Source organism: Anolis sagrei, chromosome Y, assembly GCF_037176765.1.
Source record: "Anolis sagrei isolate rAnoSag1 chromosome Y, rAnoSag1.mat, whole genome shotgun sequence".
In the NCBI taxonomy this organism is placed as follows: Eukaryota; Metazoa; Chordata; class Lepidosauria; order Squamata; family Dactyloidae; genus Anolis; species Anolis sagrei.
The window spans coordinates 11,446,138-11,468,350 of NC_090035.1; the positions used below are offsets into that span (position 1 = coordinate 11,446,138).

The 22,213-nt window shown below is 45.7% G+C and overlaps 1 protein-coding gene across 2 annotated transcripts in view; it reads right to left on the reverse strand.

The window, feature by feature from the left end:
* Nucleotides 1–22,213, reverse strand: part of LOC137094728 (phosphatidylethanolamine N-methyltransferase-like) — an 84,242-nt gene that overhangs the window by 24,411 nt on the left and 37,618 nt on the right. For both annotated transcript variants that reach the window (XM_067462178.1, XM_067462177.1), the window contains exons 3-4: nt 12,578–12,693; nt 553–698 (exon numbers count right to left, since the gene is read on the reverse strand). In XM_067462178.1, coding sequence (XP_067318279.1) covers nt 553–698; nt 12,578–12,693 — 262 coding nt within the window. The remainder of the gene's footprint in view (nt 1–552; nt 699–12,577; nt 12,694–22,213) is intronic.

Below are 22,213 nucleotides of genomic sequence, written 5' to 3' on the forward strand. Positions count from 1 at the left end.
TTACTTAGAAGTAAGAAGGTATAGCCTGTGCTATACTGTACCAGTCTCTGCATAGATAACATGCCTCGCTTCTCTTCCCCCTTTCAACACAGATCTCCTGCAGCATTCTTCCTGGCCTGTCAGCTCAGCTTTCTAACACAGAGAGAGCCTGATTTTTCTTACATTTTAATCCTTCTAAAGTACATACAGTTTATGTATCAATATATTTCCAATATCTCCCCATCAATTTAAGAGATTAAGGGTAAGCACTTTGGGGATTTCCTTTAAAGTTAGAATTAAAAGCCCATGACTCCATGGACATTGATGCCAAGAGTTGTCAATTATGAGGCCCTCCAGCTGTTTGGGCCTTCAACTCCCAGAATTCCTGACAACTGAACAAGCTTGTTAGGGCTTCTGGGAGTTGGAGGCCCAAACAGCTGGAGGGATGCAGTTTGAGGATGCCTGGTGTAAATCCTCCCCTTCTTTGACAATCAAAGTTCCAACTTGAGAACTTGACCACCTGGTTGAAACCTGACCTTATATGGTCATGCATGAGTTTGTTTTGAAGCTTACCCAAGAACGTCCCAAAGAAACCTAAGGCAAGGAAGCTGGAGATGACAAAGAGGGAGCCAACGGCTGCAAAGGCCACACCGACGTAGTACCCAAGGAGACAATCCATTACTTCCAGCTTGGGTTGGCTCTTCATGGCTTCTGTGAAACTGCGGAGGAAAGGAAAGGAAAGACGTTGATTGAGGACCCATCTACACAACCTGGGGATTACAACCAGATACAGTGAAGACATCTGCCCTTAAACTTGGCTATTCTGCTGCTGAGTATGCACGCCCAGCGTGGAACACATCTCACCATGCTAAAACAGTGGATGTGGCTCTTAATGAGACATGCCGCATTATCACGGCATGTCTGCGCCCTACACCACTGGAGAAATTACGCTGTTTAGCTGCTATTGCACCACCTGACATCTGCCAGGAAGTAGCAGCCAATAGTGAAAGGACCAAGGCAGTGACATCTCTGGCCTATCCCCTGTTTGGATATCAGCCAGCATGCCAACTACTTAAATCAAGAAATAGTTTTTCTAAGATCTACAGAAATACTCGCTGGAACATCTCAGCAAGTGAGAGTCCAAAAGTGGCAGGCTCAAACCCAGAACCTCAATCAATGGCTGATACCAAATGAGAGACTCCCTCCTGGGCACACAGAAGACTGGGTGATTTGGAAGACGCTGAACAGACTGCGCTCTGGCACCACGAGATGCAGAGCCAACCTTCAGAAATGGGGCTACAAAGTGAAATCCATGACACATGAGTGTGGAGAAGAGCAAACCACTGACCACCTGCTGCAATGCAACCTGAGCCCTGCCACATGCACAATGGAGGACCTCCTTGCGGCAACAGCAGAGGCACTCCAAGGGGCCAGATACTGGTCAAAGGACATTTAGTCAACTACCAAGCTTGCAAATTTTGTGTTTTGTCTCTTTGTTAGAAATGTAATACAATTGTCTGGTTGCCCCTGACACGATAAATAAATACAATCATATTTAACTGTAGAGACACATATACATAACTAAGCTTAACCTACAGTTAAAAATCAATGCTTCATCACAACTACAACTTCCAGGATTCCACCGCACTGAGCCATGCCAGTTCAAGTCCTATGAGGAGCGGCTTAAGGAGCTGGGCATGTTTAGTCTGAAGAAGAGAAGGCTGAGAGGGGATATGATAGCTATGTATAAATATGTGAGAGGAAGCCACAAGGAGGAGGGAGCAAGCTTGTTTTCTGCTTCCCTGGAGACTAGGACGCAATGGAGCAATGGCTTCAAACTACAAGAGAGGAGATTCCATCTGAACATGAGGAAGAACTTCCTGACTGTGAGAGCCGTTCAGCAGTGGAACTCTCTGCCCTGGAGTGTGGTGGAGGCTCCTTCTTTGGAAGATTTTAAACAGAGGCTGGATGGCCATCTGTCAGGGGTGATTTGAATGCAATATTCCTGCTTCTTGGCAGGGGGTTGGACTGGATGGGCCATGAGGTCTCTTCCAACTCTTTGATTCTATGATTCTAGGATTCTAAGTGATGTCAAACTGCAACAATTTGACAGTGCAGATGCACCCATAGTTGATCAAATGGACACCTAAGACCCCTTCCACACAGCTGAATAAAATCCCACATTTTCTGCTTTGAAGTGGAATATATGGCAGTGTGGATTCAGAAAACCAAGTTCAAAGCAGATATTGTGGGATTTTCTGCCTTGTTATTATGAGTTATATGGTTGTGTGGAAGGGTCCTGAAATGAGTTTGCAACTCTGCTGTTGGCACCTTTTCGCTTACTCTTATTTTCCTTTGTGCCTCGATACTTGTGCAAATAAGGCATTCAACCCCTTGGCCATCCGAATTTCAGTTACTTGGAAGAATAAAATTGTTTGCCGATGGTAATGTACCATGGAAATGGGCCATTTTCTCCCCGGAGGGAGTGGCAACGACTCTGTTGCGGAAACCATAGTTTCCAACACTGTATTTCTATTTGTATAATGCACGAACTCAAGTCGCCTTTGCTAGCGTTTGCAGCACTGGGACATAACAAGGAGGATTGATTGCTTCGGATGATATAACTTGTTCAGCAGCCGAAAGTCAACTGGGGTCCAATATCTGTATTTCTGAAAAGGTTTGCCATTGCTTAGCACCATCAACACCCATCTTGTCTTTTCCCAAGTACTTTCTATTTTCAGAAAATTGGGTCCTTTGGCTGGGAACACACCTATTGATTCAATCTGAAAGAAAAGAAACTCAAGGCCACGCAATCAGTTGCATGTCCATTATTTCTAACACAAAAGTAATATCTATGACACAAAGCACTGTGCCCTGATAAAAATTCGGGATAGACTACTGCAATATGTTGCACGCATTGGGTGGCCCTTGAAGACTGTACAGCAGTGTTTCTCAACCTTCCTAATGCTGTGTCCTCGTGTTGTGGTGACCCCCAAACATAATTTTTTTCATTGCTACTTCGTAACTGACATTTTGCTACTGTTATGAATCATAATGGAAATATCTGGTATGCAGGATGTATTTTCATTCACTGGACCAAATTTGGCACAAATACCCAATATGCCCAAATTTGAATACTGTTGGGGTTGGTTATGTCATTTGGGTGTTGTAATTGCTGGGATTTATAGTTCACCTACAATCAAATAGCATTCTGAACTCTGCCAACAATGGAATCAAACCAAAACTTGGCACACAGGACTCCCATGACCAACAGAAAATACTGGAAGGGTTTGGTGGGCACTGACCTTGAGTTTGGAGTTGTAGTTCACCTGCATCCAGACTGTGGACTCAAGCAATGATAGATCTGGACCAAACTTGGCACAAATACTCAATATGCCCAAATGTGAACACTGGTGGAGCTTAGGGAAAATAGACCTTGTCACTTGGGAATAGTATTTACTGGGATTTATAGTTCACCTACAGTTAAAGAGCATTCTGAACCCCTTCAACGATAGAATTGAGCCAAACTTCCCACACAGAACTCCCATGACCAACAGAAAATACTGTGTTTTTGGAGAATCCTCTGACACCCCCTCAGGTGTCCTGACTCCCAGGTTGAGAAATGCTGCTGTACAGGAATGTCAACCAGATTCAAATAGACATGGTTGGGATGCATCTACACCGCAGAATTAATGCAGTTTGACACTGCTTCCACCTCCATGACCCAGTGCTATGGGATGTTTAGAATGAAGAAGAGAAGGCTGAGAGGAGATATGGTCGCCATGTATAAATATGTGAGAGAAAGTCAAGGGGAGGAGGGAGCAAGCTTGTTTTCTGCTTCCCTGGAGACTAGGACAAGGAACAATGGCTTCAAACTACAAGAAAGGAGATTCCATCTGAACATGAGGAAGAACTTCCTGACTGTGAGAGCAGTTCAGCAGTGGAACTCTCTGCCCCGGAGTGTGGTGGAGGCTCCTTCTTTGGAAGCTTTTAAACAGGGGCTGGATGGCCATCTGTCAGGGGTGATTTGAATGCAATATTCCTGCTTCTTGGCAGGGGGTTGGACTGGATGGCCCGTGAGGTCTCTTCCAACTCTTTGATTCTATGATTCTGGGAAGTGTAGTTTGGTGAGGCACAAATGCTCCTTGGTACAGAGGGCTAAAGACTCTTGAAAAGCTATAACTTCCAGAACGTCATAGCCTTGAGCCATGGCAATTAAAGAAATGTAGAACTGCATTAATTCTATAGTGTAAATGCATTGCTTGTGACCCCAAGGAAACAGAGCCCCACAGCTTCTGAATCAAAAAGACCCACAATCTCAACAACCTCTTTTTCAACTCTGGAAATGCGAGTTACATCATTCAACGAAAACTGAGGCTTGGCAGGGCAGTCTGCTCTCCTGGCCATAAATTGGACCAAGAAAAAGGACTGGAAGGTCCCCAGCCTGGGATTTGGGGAAGAGATGTTGATTTTCCCTTGACCATTCTCTGATGGGAGGCATCCTGCCAACCCTTTTATAAGCCTGAAACAGATTGCTCCATTTTGCAAAAGCAATCTCTCTCCTGCCAGGCCCCCTTGCCATGCTGTTCTTTCCCTTCGCAGCATCTTCCAACTGATAATAACCTTCTTTGCCTCCTCCCAGGTCTATTTGGCATGTTATGCCTGTTATTTGGGTCAGTATGTAAGTGTTATCTCAAGCAGCCTCTTTTTTTCTTGGCTCCGGATCCTCCTTTTGACCCGATTCGTTCTGCTTGACTGTGGTTACAACCAAATGCTGTTATATTACTTGATTTTTGCTCCCAGAGTTGAGCAGGAGGACTCAGAGTTTCCTGGAGAAGTATCCTCTCTAGAGTTGCGTTGGAAGACTTAGAGAGCCTTAAAGACGTATCCTTTCTAGAGTTATGCTGGAGGACCTAGAGATTTCTGGATTGGCATCCTTTCTAGAGTTATAATACAGGACCTAGAGACTCTCTACAATTGCACTGGAGGATTTAAAGATTTCTGGAAAGATATCCTCTCTAGAGTTGCATTGAAAGATCTAGAGTTTCCTGGGTTATCATCTCTAGAGCTGCACTGGAAGACCTAGAGAGCCTGAAAGATGTATCCCTTCTAGAGTTGTGTTGGGAGGACCTTGAGTTTCTGGAGAGGTATCCTCTCTAGAGTTGCGTTGGAAGACCTAGAGAGTCTTAAAGATGTATCCCTTCTAGAGCTGTGTTGGAGGACCTCAAGTTTCCTGGAGAGGTCTCATCTCTAGAGTTGCATGGGAAGACCTAAAGATTCTTACAGATGTATCCCTAGTTGTGCTGGAGGACCTAGGGATTTCTGGATAGGCATCCTCTCTAAAGTTACATTGCAGGACCTCAAGAGTATCTAGAGTTGCATTAGAGGACTTAAACATTTCTAGAAAGATATCCTCTCTAGAGTTGCATTGAACGACCCAGTCTCCTGGAGAGGTACCATCTCTAGAGTTGAATTGGAAGACCCAGAGAGTCTTAAAGATGTATCCCTTCTAGAGCTATATTGAAAGACCTAGAGACTCATAGGGAGGCATCCTCTCTAGAGTTGCATTGGAAAACCTATGATTTCTAGAAAGATATCCTCTCTAGAGTTGCACTGCAGGATCTAAAGAGTTCTAGAGAGGCATCCTCTCTACATTTGCATTAGATGACCTACAGTTCCTTGGAGAGGTATCCTCCCTAGAGTTGCATTGCATTGGAGAACCTAGAGATTCCTGAAGACATGCCTTCTCTAGAGTTGATTCGGAGGATGTAGAGACTTGGTAGTATTGCACTGGAGGACCTAGAGATTCCTAAAGAGATATCTTCTCTAGAGTTGCATTGGAGGACCTATAGACTTGGTAGTATTGCACAGGAGGACCTAGATATTCCTAAAGACGTGCCTTCTCTAGAACTGTACTAGAGGACCTAGAGTCTTGGTAGTATTGCACTGGAGGACCTAGAGATTCCTAAAGAGATATCTTCTCTAGAGTTGCACTGGAGGAGACAGAGACTTGGTAGTATTGCACTGAAGGACCTAGAGATTTCTAAAGAGATATCTTCTCTAGATTTGCATTGGAGGACCTATAACTTGGTAGTATTGCACAGGAGGACCTAGATAGTCCTAAAGACGTGCCTTCTCTAGAATTGCACTAGAGGACCTAGAGACTTGGTAGTATTGCACTGGAGGACCTAGAGATTCCTAAAGAGATATCTTCTCTAGAGCTGCATTGGAGACCTAGAGATTTGGTAGCATTGTACTGGAGGACCTAGAGAGTCCTAAAGAGATATCTTCTCTAGGTTTGCATTGGAGGACCTAGAAATTCCTAAAGAGATATCTTCTCTAGAGTTGCATTGGAGGACCTAGACTCTAGGTCCTCCAATGCAGCTCTAGAGAAGATCTGCCCTTTAGGTCCTAGAGACTTGGTAGTATTGCACTGGAGGACCTAGAGATTCCTAAAGAGATATCTTGAGTTGCATTGGAGACCTAGAGATTTGGTAGCATTGTACTGAAGGACCTAGAGAGTCCTAAAGAGATGTCTTCTCTAGAGTTGCACTGGAGAATCTAGACTTGGTAGTATTGCACTGGAGGACCTAGAGATTCCTAAAGATGTGCCTTCTCTAAAATTGCACTGGAGGACCTAGAGACTTGGTAGTATTGCACTGGAGGACCTAGAGATTCCTAAAGAGATGTCTTCTCTAGAGTTGCATTGGAAGACTGAAAGATTCCTAGGGAAGCATCCTCTCTAAATTATGTTGGAGGATCTATAGATTTCTAAACAGGTATTCTCTTTAGGATTTTGCTTGGTCGGATCATGGCCTGAGTTTCCTTCCACACTTTGCTTAGACCTATGGATGAAAATGCAACCATATCCAACAAAACAATTGGAGATAACTACCAAACAAGCCAGAATGCATCAAACGAAAGACAAAGTTGCACAATTCTGCAATCTGGGATGCTGTTTCCATTATGCTTCCTTGGCACAGCCAACTTGGCCTCTCTTTGCCTTGTGCAACTATAAGACAATGGGTTGTTGTAGGTTTTTCCGGGCTATATGGCCATGTTCTAGAGGCATTTTTCTCCTGACGTTTCACCTGCATCTATGGCAAGCATCCTCTGAGGTAGTGAGGTCTGTTGGAAGTAGGAAAATGGGTTTATATATCTGTGGAATGAGCAGGGTGAGACAAAGGACTTTTGTCTGCTGCAGCTAGGTGTGAATGTTTCAACGGACCACCTTGATTAGCATTTAATGGTTTGAAAGTGCCTGGGGGGAATCTTTTGTTGGGAGTGATTTGATGTGCCTGATCAGACAATGGTCGGAGTCTCCTTCCAGACCTATGTATTAAAAACCCTACTCTTATCCATTGCTTTCAGGCACCACAATACTCCAAAGATCCCTCCTGAACAAAGCAGAAAGCATCAAAAGACAGACAAGGTTGTCCTTTCCCCCCCGTCACTCAAGCTAGAGTTTGGAAAGAGCTGCCAATGACGTAAATTAGCTATAGAACTAAATGCACAGCCGGCCTTTTCTCTGGATGGAGTGATGAGGAGGACGAAGAGTGGCTGTATTTCAGTTGGGAAAGCATTTGGTGAGTCAGAAAAAATTAAAAAGGGGAAAGAGACAGGCGAAGGGAGAGAAAAGCCAGGCTGGGCTGCTCTGACGTAACCCGACCTTCCAACGATGAGCCATTCAAGACTCCCACCTTTCCCTTTGGGCTGCTACTTTCGTTTGTGCAAAAGGGCACCCAAAGATGTGTCATTGACCCTCTCCGAAGCATACAAAAGAGTCGGCTACAGATGATAGCATAAGGGTTGCTCACAACAGCAATGCTGGATCTCTAGGGGTGCATCTACACTGCAGTTTAGCACCACTTACTTAGGTGATCCCTCGTTTTCCGAGGAGGATTGTCTTCCAATATTTTTGTGGGTTCATATGTGGCTGTGGAGCCCTATTCTTGATCGGCATCTTCTTCCGCAGTGAGGGCATTGGTTTCCAGGTGGAAGGCAATCTCGGTCAGGGTTGGCTTGACACGCCTTCCCCTTGGCACGCTTCTCCCTTTCGCCCTCCATTCGTGCCTCTTCAAATTCTGTAACACTGCTGGTCACAGCTGACCTCCAGTTGGAGCGGTCAAGGGCCAGGGCTTCCCAGTTCTCGGTGTCTATGCCAGAGTTTTTAAGGTTGGCTTTGAGCCCATCTTTAAATCTCTTTTCCTGTCCACCAACGTTCCATTTTCTGTTCTTGAGTTCGGAGCAGAGCAACTGCTTTGGGAGACGGTGGTCAGGTATCCGGACAACGTGGCTGGTCCAGCGGAGTTGATGACGGAGGACCATCGCTTCAATGCTGGTGGTCTTTGCTTCTTCCAGCACGCTGACATTTGTCCGCCTGTCTTCCCAAGAGATTTGCAGGATTTTCCGGAGGCAGCGCTGATGGAATCGTTTCAGGAGTTGCATGTGACGTCTGTAGACAGTCCACATCTCACAGACATATAGCAGGGTTGGGAGGACCATAGCTCTATAAACAAGCACCTTGGTATCCCTACGGATGTCCCGGTCCTCAAACACTCTCTGCTTCATTCGGAAAAATGCTGCACTCGCAGAGCTCAGGCGGTGTTGTATTTCGGCGTTGATGTTGACTTTGGTGGAGAGGTGGCTGCCAAGGTAGCGGAAATGATCAACATTTTCTAATGTTACACCATTAAGCTGTATCACTGGCATTGGAGAGGGGTTGGCTGGTGTCTGCTGGAACAGCACTTTGGTTTTTTCAATGTTCAGTGACAGGCCGAGCTTCTCGTATGCTTCTGCAAAGGTGTTTAGAGTGGCTTGTAGTTCTTCTTCTGAATGCGCACAGACCACGTTGTCATCAGCATACTGGAGTTCTATAACAGATGTTGTTGTAACCTTGGTTTTGGCTTTCAGTCTGCTGAGGTTGAATAGCTTGCCATCTGTCTGATAGATGATTTCCACTCCGGTGGGAAGCTTCCCATAAACAAGGTGAAGTATCATAGCGAAGAAGATGGAGAATAAAGTTGGGGCAATAACACACCCCTGTTTGACACCGGATTCCACCTTAAATGGGTCACTTTGGGAGCCATTGCTGTCCAAGACTGTTGCTATCATGTCACTTTAACTGCCTTGGCTCCATGCAATGGGAATCTGGGACTTGTAGATGGACAGCGGGCTACTATTCTGGCCCTATATATTCCCCCCCCCCCCCCACTGGTTTCAGTCCGGAAACAGGCTGGAGATGGAGAAACCAGAGCTTGCCAAAGGCAGTGAAAACTCAAACACACTTATCTCGCTATTACATAAGTCAAGCAAAGGCTGAGCTGGCAATTACTTTGGGAATCAATTCCGACCCATTTGCAACCTTTTACTACACAGGTTCCAGGAAAAACGCACCACGAGCACTTTGAATAATCGTCGCCATAATAACAAAAAGGAAGCAGCGGTGGGTGTAGTCGCTCCTGTTGTTTCGGAGGAAAACTGACTCAAGGCTCCCGTAATCCAGGAATCAGGGCAATTAGGCTTTGAACCCAGATCCACTTCGAGAAAGAGAGAGTTTCACCTTGGGACGTATTAGAGTAGTGGTTCTGAACCTTCCTAATGCCACGACCCCTTAATATGGTTCCTCATGTTGTGGTGACACCCAACCATCACATTATCATAATGTAAATATCTGATATGCAGGAAGTATTTTCATTCACTGGACCAAATTTGGCACAAATACCCAATATGTCCAAATCTGAATACTGGTGAGGTTGATGGGGATTGATTTTCTCACTGGGAGTTGTAGTTGCTGGGATGTATAGTTAACCTACAATAAAAAAGCTATCTGAACTCCATCCATGATGGAATTGAACCAAACTTGGCACACAGAACTCCCATGACCAAGAGAAAATACTGGAAGGGTTTGGTGGGCATTGGCCTTGAGACTGGGAGTTGTAGTTCACCTACATCCAGTGAGCACTGTGGTCTCAAACAGTGATGGATATGGACCAAACTTGGCATGACTACTCAATATGCAAAATGTGAGCACTGGTAGAGTTTAGGGAAAATAGACCTTGACATTTCTGAGTTGCAGTTGCTGGGATTTCTAGTTCACCTACAATCAAAAAGCATTCTGAACCCCACCAATGATAGAATTGGGCCAAACTTGGCACACAGAACTCCCATGACCAACAGAAAAAACTGGAAGGGTTTGGTGAGCATTGACCTTGAGTTTGGGAGTTGCAGTTCACTTACATCCAGAAAGGATCGTGCACTCAAACAATGATGGATCTGGACAAAACTAGGCACGAATACTCAATATGCCCAAATGTGAACACTGATGAAGTTTGGGGAAAATAGACCTTGACATTTGGGAGATGTAGTTGCTGGGATTTATAGTGCACCTACAATCAAAAAGCATTCTGAACTCCACCAATGATGGAATTGAACTAATCTTGGCATGCAGAACTCCCATGACCAACAGAAAAAAGTGGAAGGGTTTGGTGGGCATTGACCTTGAGTTTTGGAGATGTAGTTCAACTACATCCAGAGAGCACTGTGGACTCAAACAGTGATGGATCTGGACCAAACTTGGCACAAATACTCAATATGCCCAAATGTGACCACTGGTGGAGTTGGGGCATTTGAGAGTTGTAGTTGCTGGGATTTATAGTGCACCTTATCAAAGAACCTTCTGAACCTTGTCAGCTTATAACAGCATTGAATGTTTGCCGTATATGTGTTCCGTGATCAGCCCTGAGTCCTCTTCGGGATGAGAAAGGTGGACTGTAAATATTGTAAATAAGTAAATAAATAAAATCTTTTCTGAAGCCTCTGATGGACAGCGAGACGAGTTCATTATCACTCCATTAGAGAGCGACATCCTTGTGAGGTAGTCCTTCATGCTTTTAGGGATGAAAGGGGTCTCGGCGTTCTGTTTTTCCTTTTTCCTCCAGCATTACCTCTGTTGTGTTTTTCTTGCAGGCAGGTTGCTTTGACTCTCTTATCTTTGATATGACATAAAGGTTTCGCTTCCCTCCTCCTCCTCGATGCGCTAGTAATCCCTTGGGAGTGATGTACTGTACATTATGGTAATGTGTCCTTAGATGTTCCCGGCGCAGCGAAGGTAATCCAAGGCAGGGAAGGTGAGCTTGCAGGGGCCTCTGCAAGGCATTTGGGGAGCTCTTTGCTCTCCTCAGCTCTTAAGGCAGAATTTCTCAATCTGGGGGTTGGGACCCTGGGGGGGGGGGGGGTTGCAAGGTGTCAGAGGAATCACCAAAGACCATTAGAAAACAGTACTTTCTGTTGGTCATGCGGGTTCTGTGTGGGAGGTTTGGCCCAATTCTATCATTTGTGGGTTTTAAGGGGCTCTTTGAGTGTAGGTGAACTATAAATCCCAGCAACTTCAAGTCCCAAATGTCAAGGCCTATTATCCTCAAACTCCAGCAGTGTTCACATTTGGGCATATTAAGTATTCATGCCAAGTGTGGTTCAGATCCATCATTGTTTGAGACCACAGTGCTCTCTGGATGTAGGTGAACTACAACTCCCAGTCTCAAGGCCAATACCCACCAAACCCTTCCAGTATTTTCTGTTGGTCATGGGAGTTTTGTATGCCAAGTTTGGTTCAATTCCATCGTTGGTGGAGTTCAGAATGCACTCTGATTGAAGCTGAACTATAAATCCCAGCAACTACAATTCCCTAATGTCAAGGTCTATTTCCCAAAACTCAATCAGTATTCCCAAATGTCAAGGTCTATTTTCCGCAAACTCCACCAGTGTTCACATTTGGGCATATTGAGTATTTGTGCCAAGCTTGGTCCTGATCCATCATTGTTTGAGTCCACAGTGCTCTCTGGATGTAGGTGAACTACAACTCCCAGTCTCAAGGCCAATGCCCACCAAACCCTTCCAGTATTTTCTGTTGGTCGTGGGAGTTATGTGTGCCAAGTTTGGTTCAATTCCATCATTGTTTGAGTCCACAGTGCTCTCTGGATGTAGGTGAACTACAACTCCCAGTCTCAAGGCCAATGCCTACCAAACCCTTCCGGTATTTTCTGTTGGTCATGGGAGTTCTGTGTCCCATCGTTGGTGGAGTTCGGAATGTTCTTTGATTGTAGGTGAACTATAAATCCCAGCAAATGACATACTCAACCCCACCAGTATTCAAATTTGGGTGTATTGGGTATTTGTGTCAAATTTGGTCCAGTGAATGAAAATACATCCTGCATATCAGAGGATTCACATTACGATTCATAATGGTAGCAAAATGAAGTAGCAACGAAAATAATGTTATGGTTGGGGGTCACCACAACATGAGGAACTGTACTAAGGATCTTGCAGCTTTAAGAAGGTTGAGAACCACTATCTTAAGGGCATGTCTACTCTATCAAATTGATGCAATTTGACACCACTTTAATTATTATGTCTCAATGTGACAGAACCTTGGGTACTGTAGTTTGGCAAGGTACAAGCACTCTTGAGCAGAGTAGGCTCGAGACCTTCTAAAATTGCTCCTCCTGTGATTGCACAGCATTGAGCTGCTGAAGTTAAAGTGGTGCAAATGCATTAATGTGACAGTGTAGATGCACCCTCCAACACCCTCAAAACTTACCAGTGACTCCGTAGGAAATTGAGGAGTAAGATGATGGCTCCCAAACAGTAGCAAGCCACATAAGGAGACCGGAAGAGGCGAGTCAGCGACCGAGTCCTGTGCTCCCATCTGGCCATCTAAAAAGGGCAACAAAAAGGGATATAATAATAATAATAATAATAATAATAATAATAATAATAATACGGCATTCATGGCCAGAGTCACAGGATTGTTCCAGAAGCATTCTCTCCTGACGTTTCTCCCACATCTATGGCTGGCATCCTCAGAGCTTGTGTTGGAAACTAGGCAAATGGGGTTTATATATCTGTGGAATAATGTCCAAGGTGGGAGAAAGAACTCTTATCAGTTTGAGTGTGAATGTTGTAATTGGCCACCTTGTTTAGCATTGAATGGCCTTGCAGCTTCAAAGCCTGCCTGCTTCCTGGACAAAACATCAGGAGAGAATACTTCTGGAAATATGGCCATGCAGCCCAGAAAACTTACAGAAACACAACAACAACAACAACAACAACAACAACAACATGTTGTTGAAGGCTTTCATGGCCGGAGTCACGGGATTGCTCTGAGTTTTCCGGGCTGTATGGCAATGTATCCAGAAGCATTCTCTCCTGACGTTTCACCCACATCTACACTGGCATCCTCAGAGGCTGCGAGTTCTGTTGGAAACTAGGCAACTGAGGTTTATATATCTGAAATAATGTCCAGGGTAGGAGAAAAAACTCTTGTCTGCTTGAGGCAGGTGTGAATGTTGCAATTGGCCAGCTTGATTTGCTTCAAAGCCTGACTGCTTCCTGGGTGAAATGTCAGGTGAGAATGCTTCTGGAAACATGGCCATGCAGTCCGGAAAACTCACAGCAACATAATAATAATAATAATAATAATAATAATAATAATAATAAATACAACAGCCAGAAGATATTATTATTATTATTATTATTATTATTAGAATCACAGACAGGAGAAGAGATTTAAAGATGGGCTAACCTCAAAAACTGTGGCATAGACCCTGAGAACTGGGAAGCCCTGGCCCTTGAGAGCTCTATCCGGAGGTCAGCTGTGACCAGCAGTGCTGCAGAATTCAAAGAGGCACAAATGGAGGGCAAAAGGGAGAAACGTGCCAAGAGAAAGGCACGTCAAGCCAACCCTGACCAGGACATCTTGAAATTGATGTCCTCATTGCAGGAGAACATGCGGATCAAGAACAGGGCTTCACAGCCACCTACGGAGCCACCACCAAGACACCACATCAGGAAGACAATCATTCTCAAGCTACGAGGGATCGCCTAAGTAAGTAAGTACACAGTAAACAAGATCACTCTGCTGGCTGTTGTATTGGATCACACATTGGACACTTCTCAATTGTTTAGGACTGTGTGATGTATCGGTGAACAATGCGGATCCGAGTGGGGTGGCCTTTTGCAGCTGACAGATGGTAATTTTGTCAGAGCAAATTGTTTTTAAGTGCAGGCCAAGGTCCTTAGGCCCTGCACCCAGTGTGCCGATCACCACTGGGACCACCTTGACTGGCTTGTGCCAGAGACCCCCAAAGATCATCCAGTCCAACCCCTTCCTGCCAGGAACGGTTTGCGCCAGACTGGGAGATGGTGCCCTTCCTCCCCTTCAGACATAGAGTTGGAAGGGACTCCCAAAGACAATCTAGGCTGACACCCTTCTGTGATTTAGGGAGACACAATTAAAGCCCTCCTGACAGATGGCCACCCATCTCTGCTTAAAAACTAGATCAAACTTGTACATTCCATATAGAGAAGACATAGGCAAACTTGGGCCCTCCAGGTGTTTTGGACTTCAACTCCCACAATTCCTAACAGCCTACCGGCTGTTAGGAATTGTGGGAGTTGAAGTCCAAAACACCTGGAGGGCCCAAGTTTGCTCATGCCAGTTTTGGACACTATCCCTCTATTGATGCAGCCTGGAATCGTATTGGCCTTGTTAGCTGCTGCGTCACCCTGTTGCCCAGATTCAGCTTGTGCTGTAATACAACTTTCGCATATACATCTTTTCTAAAAGCTTTTGCCTGGCATAATTCGAAATAGTAAAACATATTTCTTATATCCATCCTGAGACGTAGGATTACAATCAATGCTTTTGTGGCCGCCTTCTCCCCCGACGGCTATATAAAAATCATAAAAAGAGACAACCTACAAGACGAAGCATCATTTCCAGAGCGCGTGAAATCACTCTCGTGTTTGATACAGGGCATCCGAAAATTGCCATTTCAACACAACGTCAAAGAAAGGCACAACGGAGCGGCAATAAATAGAGATGGATCGTACTCCACGGATAACACAACCCAGAACGCGTTTCGCCCGTGTGTGCTTTTTGCCAACCCACCGACGCCTCTCCCTGACTATTTCTTCTTTGATATAAATAGCTTGCAGTATAGTAAATTCAATTTGGGAGGAAGGCAAACGCTAAAAACAACCTTCGGCGGAAAATGCGTCAGCCGGCTGCTATAATGGGAGCTGCGGCAAAAAAAAAAAAAGGGTCTGGGGGTGAAGGCATGAGTCGCAGATACTTTATTGAATGACGCCAGGATTTGAACCTGAGTCATGGAGCGAACGGGAAGGCAGGCAATCAACAAGCTGTTATTGATGCCTTTCGCACGGAGCAATGGATGCCACTTGCATGCTGATCACACACGGTTTTTTCCCCCTGCGAACCTGAATACAACTAAGTGGATAGATCCTGGTATTATGTCTTCAAGGGTGCAGCGACAATGCAGTTTCACACCGCTTTCATCACTGTAGCTCAAAGGTATTGGATCTTGGGAGTTGTAGTTTGCACCCTTGCATTGTCAGAGAAGGCGGCAGGCCTTGTCAAACTACAACTTCCAGGATTCCATAGCCTTGAGCCATATAAGTGCAAGGAGTATCACAGCACTACATTAATGTATTGTTGAAGTCTTTCATGGTCAGAATCTCGCAGAATCTCTCAGCAAGCGAGAGTCCAAAAGTGGCAGGCTCAAACCCAGAACCTCAATCCATGGCTGATACTAAATGAGAGACTCCCCCCTGGGCACAGTCAAGGTGGTCCCAGTGGTGGGCGACTTGGAAGGCGCTGAACAGACTGTGCTCTGGCACCACGAGATGCAGAGCCAACCGTCAGAAATGGGCTACAAAGTGGAATCCACAACATGCGAGTGTGGAGAAGAGCAAACCACTACATTAATGTATTGTTGAAGTTTTCATGGTCAGAATCTCGCTGGAACACCTCAGCAAGCGAGAGACCAAAAGTGGCAGGCTCAAACCCAGAACCTCAACCAATGGCTGATACCAAATGAGAGACTCCTCCCTGGGAACACAGAAAACTGGGCAACTTGAAAGGCGCTGAACAGACTGCGCTCTGGAATCCACGATATGCGAGTGTGGAGAAGAGCAAACCACAGACCACCTGCTGCAGTGCAACCTGAGCCCTGCCACATGCACAATGGAGGACCTCCTTGCGGCAACACCAGAGGCACTCCAAGTGGCCAGATACTGATCAAAGGACATTTAATCAACTACCAAGCTTGCAAATTTTGTGTTTTGTCTGTCTGTCTGTCTGTTTGTTTTGTTATGTTAGAATTGTAATACAATTGTCTGGTTGCCCCTGACATGATAAATAAATAAAATGGTCAGAATCACTGAGTTGCTGTAAGTTTTCTGGGCTGTATGGCCATGTTCCAGAAGTATTCTCTCCTGACCTTTCACCTGCACCTCACAACCTCTGACAATGCCTGCCCTAAATGCAGGCGAAACGTGTCCAATTCTGGGCACCTCAACTGAAGAGAGATATTGACAAGCTGGAACGTGTCCAGAGGAGGGCGACTCAAATGATCAAGGGTCTGGAGAACAAGCCCTAGGAGGAGCGGCTTAAAGAGCAGGGCATGTTAAGCTTGAAGAAGAGAAGGCTGAGAGGAGACATGATAGCTATGTATAAATATGTGAGAGAAGTCATAGGGAGGAGGGAGCGAGTTGTTTTCTGCTTCCCTGGAGACTAGGATGCAGAACAATGGCTTCAAACTATAAGAAAGGAGAATCCATCTGAACATCAGGAAGAAGTTTCTGACTGTGAGATCTGTTCAGCAGTGGAACTCTCTGCCCCGGAGTGTGATGGTGGCTCCTTCTTTGGAGGCTTTTGAACAGAGGCTGAATGGCCATCTGTTGGGGGTGCTTTGAATGTGATTTTCCTGCTTCTTGGCAAAATGGGGTTGGACTGGATGGCCCCATGAGGTCTTTTCCAACGCTATGATTTTATGTAGTCTGATAACACTTTAGATTGCTCTGGCTCAATGCTATGCAATCCTGGGAGTTGTAGTTTGGTGAGGCACTGGCTCCCTTCGGCTGAGAAGACAAAATGCTTGTAAAGCTACAACTCCCATGATTCCTTGAGCCATGGCAAGCAAAGTGGTGCCAAACTGCATTCTTTCTATACTGTAGATACCGCCAGAGAGTGCTTTTAGTAAACTACAAATCCCAGGACTCCACAGCCTTGAGCCATGGTAGCTAATCCTGCAAATCTTTTGGGAAGACAGGTGGACAAATGTCAGCGTGCTGGAAGAAGCAAAGACCACCAGCATTCACGTGATGCTCCTTCGCCATCAACTCCACTGGACTGGCCACGTTGTCCGAATGCCTGTCTCCCAAAGCAGTTAGTATACTCCCAACTCAAGAATGGGAAGTGTAACGTTGGTGGACAGGAAAAGAGATTTAAAGATGGTCTTAAAGTCAACCTTAAAAACTGTGGCGTAAACACTGAGAACTGGGAAACCTTGGCTTTTGAACGCTCTTACTGGAGGTCAGCTGCGACCAGCAGTGCTGCAGAATTCGAAGCGGCACAAATGGAAGACGAAAGGGAAAAACATGCCAAGAGGAAGGCGCATCAAGCCAATCCTGATTGGGACTGCCTTCCACCTGGAAACCGATGTCTCCACTGCAGGAGAACATACGGATCAAGAATAGACCCACTGCCAAGACACCTGACTTGGAGGACCATCATCCTTGGGCTATGAGGGATCACCTCAGTAAAAGTGGTGCCACAATGGATTAATTCTACAGTGTAGATGCACGGTTTGTTGACCCAAGTGTACCCTGATGACTATGAGCTTTCTGCAAGTGCAAGGTTGACGATGAAACCCCCAAAAAGGGCTCACAGTTTCGAACGGCATGTGCGTTTTGCATCCGAAACGTGCAACGGCTTACCCATTGATGATATGCACGGCCCTTGCTCCCCACCTCCTCTTCCCTCCCCCTTTTTTGCAAAAACCTCTTCAGTTTAATGAGTTGCAAAGGCCACAGGGCACGCTTCATGCCTACTTTGCTCCATTCATATTAAGTGTTTGTTCCAGGGAGACGGGGATACGGTTTCCCCTGCATCCAAGTCCGTCCTGCTGCATTTTCATTAACTTCGACAAACCTGGCGCCTGCTTCTATTTTGCGCCGTTCCATTTTTATCTCCGGCTTACCGCAAACAGAAGGCGCTGTGCCAAATACGGAGCCACCTGTCTAGGTCCTTATATGGCCCCATCTCATTTGGGACCCTTTGCAGCAAAAGTCCGACCATCACAGAATAGAGTGGGATTAGGACTTCGCTCTTGGAAAGAAGTGACAAGTGGAGTGCCGCAGGGTTCCGTCCTGGGCCCGGTCCTGTTCAACATCTTTATTAATGACTTAGATGAAGGGCTAGAAGGCAGGATCATCAAGTTTGCAGACGGGACCAAATTGGGAGGGAGAGCCAATAGTCCAGAGGACAGGAGCAGAATTCAAAATGATCTGGACAGATTAGAGAGATGGGCCAAAACTAACAAAATGAAGTTCAACAGTGACAAATGCAAGATACTCCACTTTGGCAGGAAAAACGAAATGCAAAGATACAGAATGGGTGACGCCTGGCTCAAGAGCAGTACGTGTGAAAAAGATCTTGGAGTCCTCGTGGACAACAAGTTAAACATGAGCCAACAATGTGATGTGGCGGCAAAAAAAAGCCAATGGGATTTTGGCCTGCATCAAGAGGAGCATAGTGTCTAGATCTAAGGAAATAATGCTACCCCTCTATTCCGCTTTGGTTAGACCACATCTGGAATATTGTGTCAAATTCTGGGCACCACAATTCAAGAGAGATATTGACAAGCTGGAATGTGTCCAGAGGAGGGCGACTAAAATGATCAAGGGTCTGGAGAACAAGCCCTATGAGGAGCGGCTCAGGGAACTGGGCATGTTTAGCCTGAAGAAGAGACGGCAGAGAGGAGATATGATAGCCATGTATAAATATGTGAGAGGAAGCCACAGGGAGGAGGGAGCAAGCTTGTTTTCTGCTTCCTTGGAGACTAGGATGCAGAACAATGGCTTCGAACTACAAGAGAGGAGATTCCATCTGAACATTAGGAAGAACTTCCTGACTGTGAGAGCCGTTCAGCAGTGGAACTCTCTGCCCCGGAGTGTGGTGGAGGCTCCTTCTTTGGAAGCTTTTAAGCAGAGGCTGGATGGCCATTTGTCAGGGGTGATTTGAATGCAATATTCCTGCTTCTTGGCCCATGAGGTCTCTTCCAACTCTTTGATTCTATGATTCTATCAACACATTAATGCAATCTAGAATCATATTGGCCTTTTTAGCTGCCGCATCACACTCTTGACTCAGTTCAGATTGCAGTTTACTAATACTCCTACATCCCTTTTCACATGATCTGTTTCTAAGCGAGAGGTCACTTGTCGATTGTATTATTTCCTTTCATCTAGACTAGACTTTAACTGGTATAACCTATAATCACATTGGCCTTTTCTGCTGCTGCATCACACTCTCGACTCATACTCAGTTTATGGTCTACCAAGACTTGGATAACAAGGTTATGTTGCATGTCTACAACACTGCGATTTGTAGAGGGACAAGGCCAAGGTGAGGATGGATGGACTCTCTGGGATCCCTTTTTGCATGGACTTATTTATTTATTTATCGTGTCATCCGCAACCAGAACATTGTATTACATTTCTAACAGAACGAAACAAACAGAGAGAAAAAAAGCACAAATTTTGCATACTTGGTAGTTGATTAAATGTCCTTTGACCAGTATCTGGCCACTTGGGAGTGCCTCTGGTGTTGCCGCAAGAAGGTCCCCCATTGTGCATGTCGCAGGACTCAGGTTGCATTGCAGCAGGTGGTCAGTGGTTTGCTCTTCTCCGCACTCGCATGTCATGGATTCCACTTTGTAGCCCCATTTCTTGAGGTTGGCTCTGCATCTCGTGGTGCCAGAGCGCAGTCTGTTCAGCGCCTTCCAATTCGCCCAGTCTTCTGTGTGCCCAGGAGGGAGTCTCTCATCTGGTATCACCCATGGATTGAGGTGCTGGGTTTGAGCCTGCCACTTTTGGACTCTCGCTTGCTGAGGTGTTCCAGAGAGTGTCTCTGTAGTTCTAAGAAAACTATGTCTTGATTTAAGTTGGCTGATACCCAAACAGGGGATGAGCTAGAGATGTCTCTGCCTTGGTCCTTTCACTATTGGCTGCTACTTCCCGGCAGATGTCAGGTGGTGCAATACCGGCTAAGCAGTGTAATTTCTCCAGTGGTGTAGGGCACAGACACCCTGTGATAATGCGGCATGTCTCATTAAGAGCCACATCCACTGTTTTAGTGTGGTGAGATGTGTTCCACACTGGGCATGCATACTCAGCAGCAGAGTAGCACAGCGCAAGGGCAGATGTCTTCACTGTGTCTGGTTGTGATCCCCAGGTTGTGCCAGTCAGCTTTTGTATGATATTGTTTCTAGCACCCACTTTTTGCTTGATATTCAGGCAGTGCTTGTTGTAGGTCAGAGAACGGTCCAGAGTGACTCCCAGGTATTTGGGTGTCCTGCAATTCTCCAGTTGGATTCCTTCCCAGGTAATCCTCAGAGCTCGGGCTGCTTGTCTGTTCTTAAGGTGAAAGACACATGACATGGGGGACATGAGAGAAGCCTCCTCGCAGGATTGCAAGACACCCGGGCGTCCCCTGGGCAATGTCTTCGTAGACGGCTGATTCTCTCGATCCAGAAGCAACCAGAAGCAACTTTAACTGGTCTAGCCTATAATCACATTGGCCTTTTCCGCTGCTGCATCACACTCTCGACTCATACTCAGTTTATGGTCTACCAAGACTTGGATAACAAGGTTATGTTGCATCTCGACAACACTGCGATTTGTAGAGGGACAAGGCCAAGGTGAGGATGCATGGACTCTCTGGGATCCCTTTTTTGCATGGACTGATTTCTAGCCACCCATCCCATAGCAAAGCTGCTCGAATCCGGGGATCTCACGCCGCTCCCCGGATTCGAACCTGCGACCTTTCAGTCACCAATTTCAGCAGCTCAGTAGTTTAACCCACTTACCTAAGTGTTCCCTTGGTGGCGCAGTAGGTTAAACTGCTGAGTTGTTGAACTTGCTGACTAAAAGGTCGCAGGTTCGAATCCGGGGAGCGGCGTGAGCTCCCGCTGTCAGCCCCAGCTTCTGCCAACCTAGCAGTTCAAAAACATGCAAATTTGAGTAGATCAATAGGGAAGGTAACGGCGCTCCATGCAGTCATGCTGGCCACATAACCTAGGAGGTGTCTACAGACAATGCCGGCTCTTAGGCTTAGCAATGGACATGAGCACCAACTCCCAGAGTCGGACACAACTGGACTTAATGGACTTAAAATTTCCTTTACTAAATGTGGCACTGTACGTTTTTTCCCCACTGGTGTTCACATAGCTCGGCAACACGTTACCGGCCCACACAACCAGACTGATGCACATTGATTTTTTTTTGCACAAGGACTACCTCGAAAAGGAATTGATTCTCTGTACCTCCCGGAGTCCAAGGCATTTGCCAATCAGACATGTGGCTCCCTCATGTGCCTTCGGGAGCAGAAGAGGCATCCCTTGCAAAACAGGCCACATGTCCTTGGGTTGCAAAACATTCCCCAGCAATACCTCTCTATTCAAGGAAACCCACCCGTGGAATGTGGCAAGAAAAATGGACTAGAGCCATATGCTTTGGGGTTTAGTACATATTGAATCCTAGAGTTGGTAGAGACCCCCAAAGATCATCCAGTCCAACCCCTTTCTGCCAGAAAGCGAGACACCATGCAAACCAACCTGACTGATGGTCATCCAGCCACTCCTTAATAATAATAATAATAATAATAATAATAATAATAATAATAATAGGTTATTGTAGGTTTTTTCGGGCTATATGGCCATGGTCTAGAAGCATTCTCTCCTGATGTTTCGCCTGCATCTATGGCAAGCATCCTCAGAGGTAGTGAGTAGATCAAATGAGGTAGTGAGGTCACTCACTACCTCTGAGGATGTTTGCCATAGATGCAGGCGAAACGTCAGGAGAGAATGCCTCTAGACCATGGCCATATAGCCTGAAAAAACCTACAACAACCCAGTGATTCCGGGCCATGAAAGCCTCCGACAATAATAATAATAATAATAATAATAATAATAATAATAGAAGAAGAAGAACCATAGGATTCTAGAGTTGGAAGAGGCCCCCAAAGATCATCCAGTCCAACCCCTTTCTGCCAAGAAGGAAGACACCACCCAAGCCCTCCCAACAGATGGCCATTCAGCCACTGCTTAATAATAATAATAATACCATTTTGTTTATCTCCTTGAATTGTGTT